Source organism: Triticum aestivum, chromosome 1D (assembly GCF_018294505.1).
Source record: "Triticum aestivum cultivar Chinese Spring chromosome 1D, IWGSC CS RefSeq v2.1, whole genome shotgun sequence".
NCBI classification, from domain to species: domain Eukaryota; kingdom Viridiplantae; phylum Streptophyta; class Magnoliopsida; order Poales; family Poaceae; genus Triticum; species Triticum aestivum.
This window is the reverse complement of record NC_057796.1, coordinates 438278852-438282372: the sequence shown is the minus strand read 5'-3', so window position 1 is coordinate 438282372 and position 3521 is coordinate 438278852. Positions and strand designations below refer to the sequence as shown.

Sequence of the window (3521 nt, the reverse complement as noted above, 5' to 3'; positions counted from 1 at the left end):
ACTCATTTGAGCATCTGAGCAGCTCTCGGCAAAAAAGACAAAATCGGGGTCTGTAAAAATGTTTACTGTTCACGCACTGTTCTGACCCGATTTGTCTTTTTTGCCGAGAGCTACTCAGATGTTCAAATAAGTTGAAATTTGGAGCGGACCTCACGCGGCAAATTATCTATCACACAAAAAAATTAGAATTTTTTAATTTTTTAGTATTTTTTTTTGAGCGGGAGCAGATGAGCCTGAGCATCGAATTGGATATCCGCAATCTTGACATGCTACTCACGACTCTGAACATGAACTGCCCGGAAAGCTCGCAAAAGGATTTCTCCGGACAAAATTTCAAAGGCTTTCGGTTGCGGCAACTGTACAGTCCGGCCCATCAAAAAGACGGGACCGAACCGAGCCGGCGGCTTCCATCCAGAAGCTTCCGGCCTACACGAGCCGCGACCCCGTCCCCGCCGACGGATGCCAGGGCCCCGCCACGCGTCACCCGCACACAGCTTCCGCCTCCCACCCCTCCTCGCGATCTCCACCAGTCCGCCCCATTCATTATTATCGCCCCGGCCCCCACCTGCGTGGGCCCCACGCCAGGAATGACTCCCCCTCCATCCCTGTCGCGGCCGTTGCTGCCCAGAAGCACTCGCCCCGTGCACCCACCCCGACTCTCCCCGCGCCCACTGCCCGGCAGGCCCCACGCCCCGGCGCCCGGGGCCAGGCCCACGCGCGGGCAATCTCGCGGAGCCGTCCGCGGCGAGATGGACGGCCGGGGGCGCGCCGCGCGGGGCACAAAACACGCGGCCCCGAAGCACGGGAAAGGAAAGGGGAGAGGGATTGAGATTATTCCAGCGGCGACGGCAGGCAGGCAGGCAGAAAAGGCGTTGCCGAACGGAAGCGTCGGGTTGGGGAGAGAGAGAGAGAGGGGGAGAGGGAGCGGCGGGCGGGCGAGCGAGCGAGCGAAGCATCCATGGCGGAGCACAAGGAGGAGTCGGTGATGGACAAGATCACGGAGAAGTTCCACGGGGGGTCCTCCTCCTCGTCGTCGTCGGACGACGAGGGGAAGCTCGGGTCGTCGTCGTCCGTCAAGGCCAAGATCTACCGCCTCTTCGGCCGCGAGAAGCCCGTCCACTCCGTCCTCGGCGGCGGCAAGCGTGAGTCCCCTCCCTCCCCCCGCTCGCGTGCTCCCCGCGCTTCGCTTACGCCGCGCCCGCGGTTTCGTAGATCCGGCCGCCGCATCGGGGTTTCGCGCTCCCGCGGGGCTAGTCTGAGGGAGGCAAATCTGCGGTTGTTCTTGTCTCTGTGGAAAATTTCGTGTTCGTCGGAGATAGGCCTCGCTGATTACTAGTGTCTGTAGGAAGCGTCCCGATCTGCGATTTTCGGAGCCCAGGTTCCGCGGCATTGCCCGTCCGCAGGGTGTGAATAGGGTAGCATGCATCAGATTGGTACTATTTGTGATTGAAGTGATTGTGCGATTCTGCTGCTTTGAAGAGGAAGCAGCAGCCGAAACTAGTGCTGCATCCTAGTACTAGCTTAAACCCTGAGATGCTTTGTTTGTTTTCTGGGAGTAGATAGATTGCTTGTTGGTCTGGGCTTCTGATGTGCTGTGCTTATGTGTTGTTATATTTGCAGCTGCCGACCTCTTCCTGTGGAGGAACAAGAAGATCTCTGGCGGGGTGCTCGCGGGCGCCACCGCCATCTGGCTGCTGTTTGAGGTCCTGGAGTACCATCTCCTCACCCTCCTCTGCCACGGCTTCATCCTCACCCTGGGCATCCTCTTCCTCTGGTCCAACGCCTCTGCCTTCGTCAACAAGTGAGCTTCATCAAATTTCCCTTGTTACTTGCACCCATATCAGTTATAGATGGCAATGCCTAGTTGGAACAACGCTGTGTGATCACAATGATCCTAACAGTTTTAGCAATGGGTCTAGTTTGTGGTTGTAAACAACTGCCTGCAATTGTTTTCAGGTGCCCTCCCAACATTCCAGAGGTGAAGATCCCCGAGGACCTGGCTGTCAATGTTGCCCGCTCGCTGCGATACGAGATCAACAGGGGCTTTGCTAGCCTGAGGGCGATTGGTCAAGGCCGTGACCTGAAGAAATTCCTGATTGTACGTTGATTGGTTGCGTGATTTAGTTTCCTTTAACCTTCACTGCTTAAACCCTGTCTATGTGATCAGTCGCTTATTGTGTCGTCTCTTTGTTCTCAGGTGGTTGCAGGCCTGTGGATCCTCTCTTTTCTTGGCAGCTGCTGCAATTTCCTGACCTTGTTCTACATAGGTAAATGTGGTTTCTTGCTACAGTCTGTTTGTTACTTACATATGTGCAATAAGCTTGCCTAGCATTGTTTCGCTGATCATGCCTTCTTGTTTGCAGTCTTCATGGTGCTTTACACCGTGCCTGTTCTGTACGAGAAGTATGAGGACAAGATCGATGCTTTTGGAGAGAAGGCCATGGTCGAGCTGAAGAAGTACTATGCCATCTTCGATGAGAAGTGCCTGTCCAAGATTCCCAAGGGTCCGTCCAAGGATAAGAAGCAGCATTAGAACGGTAGAGAGTACCCTGTGCAGATTTGTCTTCAAAGTTGATCACTACTCGTCGGTTTTCAAGGATGGTTGTGATTCCATGTCCGTAGCTGATAGTAGATACCACTATCTGGTCAAAACCCTGGCACGGTCAGTAGTCGTGACGTGCAACTTCTACGAACTTAAAAGTCATGCCAGCTTTTGCTCAATATCCTGTTTCCAATTCTATGTTTAACGTAGCATCCTCACTTGCAAGTTGGTGTTGGTGTAATATGGCAGTGATGTTTGCGACTTTAGTAGACTTGCTACAATGAATGAAGTGGCTCTTTTGGGTGTTATGTCATTCCTGGGGTTCATATCCACAATGAAGTGGCTCTTTTGGGTGTTATGTCATTTGTGGGGTTTATCGTTTGTTGGTGTTTGTTGTTGTTGATATGCCTATGCATTCGTGAGGCTTCAGTTTATTCGGATGAATGTTTTGTCTATCATGTTTGTGTGCTGAAGCGTCTGGTTAGATTTGTCGGATCACTTTGTGACTTGTGTTTGTATAAACCACCTTGAATTTCAACGCTCTCTCTTGGGTATTGAGCCTGTGGTGGGGAAGTAAGTACATCATAACTTGGAAATTACAAGAAATCAAAGTGGTATCAACAAAGACTCGCTGAAACATGAGAAATGTATAAAATCATTTGGGCATATGAGCACTTGTTTGTATCAACAGCTATTGCTGTTAGTGCTCTGTTGACAGCGGTGTAGGAGGAGAACGCTTAATTTTAGAAGTTCTCATTTAACATTTCATGGTGAATTGCAGCAGGGCGGATGCTGGTGTCCAAAATTGTCAGAATTGAAACGGTACCATAAAACTAGTTTACACAGCTATACAATCAAATTCACTGAAACATGAGAATTCCAAAGTTGTATGGGCACATTGTTTCCAGAATCACAACTTGCATCGTCACTGCCAGATGACGAAGACGGTCGATCACGAGCATTTAATATATACTCCCTC

General features: G+C 51.4%; 1 protein-coding gene across 1 annotated transcript; it reads left to right on the top strand.

The window, feature by feature from the left end:
- The first annotated feature begins 822 nt into the window (after positions 1-822).
- LOC123182702 (reticulon-like protein B1) lies at positions 823-2855 on the top strand. Its single transcript, XM_044595361.1, has 5 exons — positions 823-1142; positions 1621-1801; positions 1957-2098; positions 2198-2267; positions 2364-2855. The coding sequence occupies exons 1-5, from the start codon at positions 959-961 to the stop codon at positions 2531-2533; spliced, it is 747 nt and encodes a 248-aa protein (XP_044451296.1). The 5' UTR covers positions 823-958; the 3' UTR covers positions 2534-2855.
- The last annotated feature ends 666 nt before the right edge of the window (positions 2856-3521 follow it).

What these genes read in the sequence shown, in the direction of transcription:
- LOC123182702 (XM_044595361.1), top strand. Translation starts at nt 959, where the DNA reads ATGGCGGAGCACAAGGAGGAGTCGGTGATGGACAAGATCACGGAGAAG. An exon ending in GCCTCTGCCTTCGTCAACAA is followed by an intron (nt 1,802 to 1,956) that starts GTGAGCTTCATC and finishes AATTGTTTTCAG; the next exon opens with GTGCCCTCCCAACATTCCAG. An exon ending in ACCTGAAGAAATTCCTGATT is followed by an intron (nt 2,099 to 2,197) that starts GTACGTTGATTG and finishes CTTTGTTCTCAG; the next exon opens with GTGGTTGCAGGCCTGTGGAT.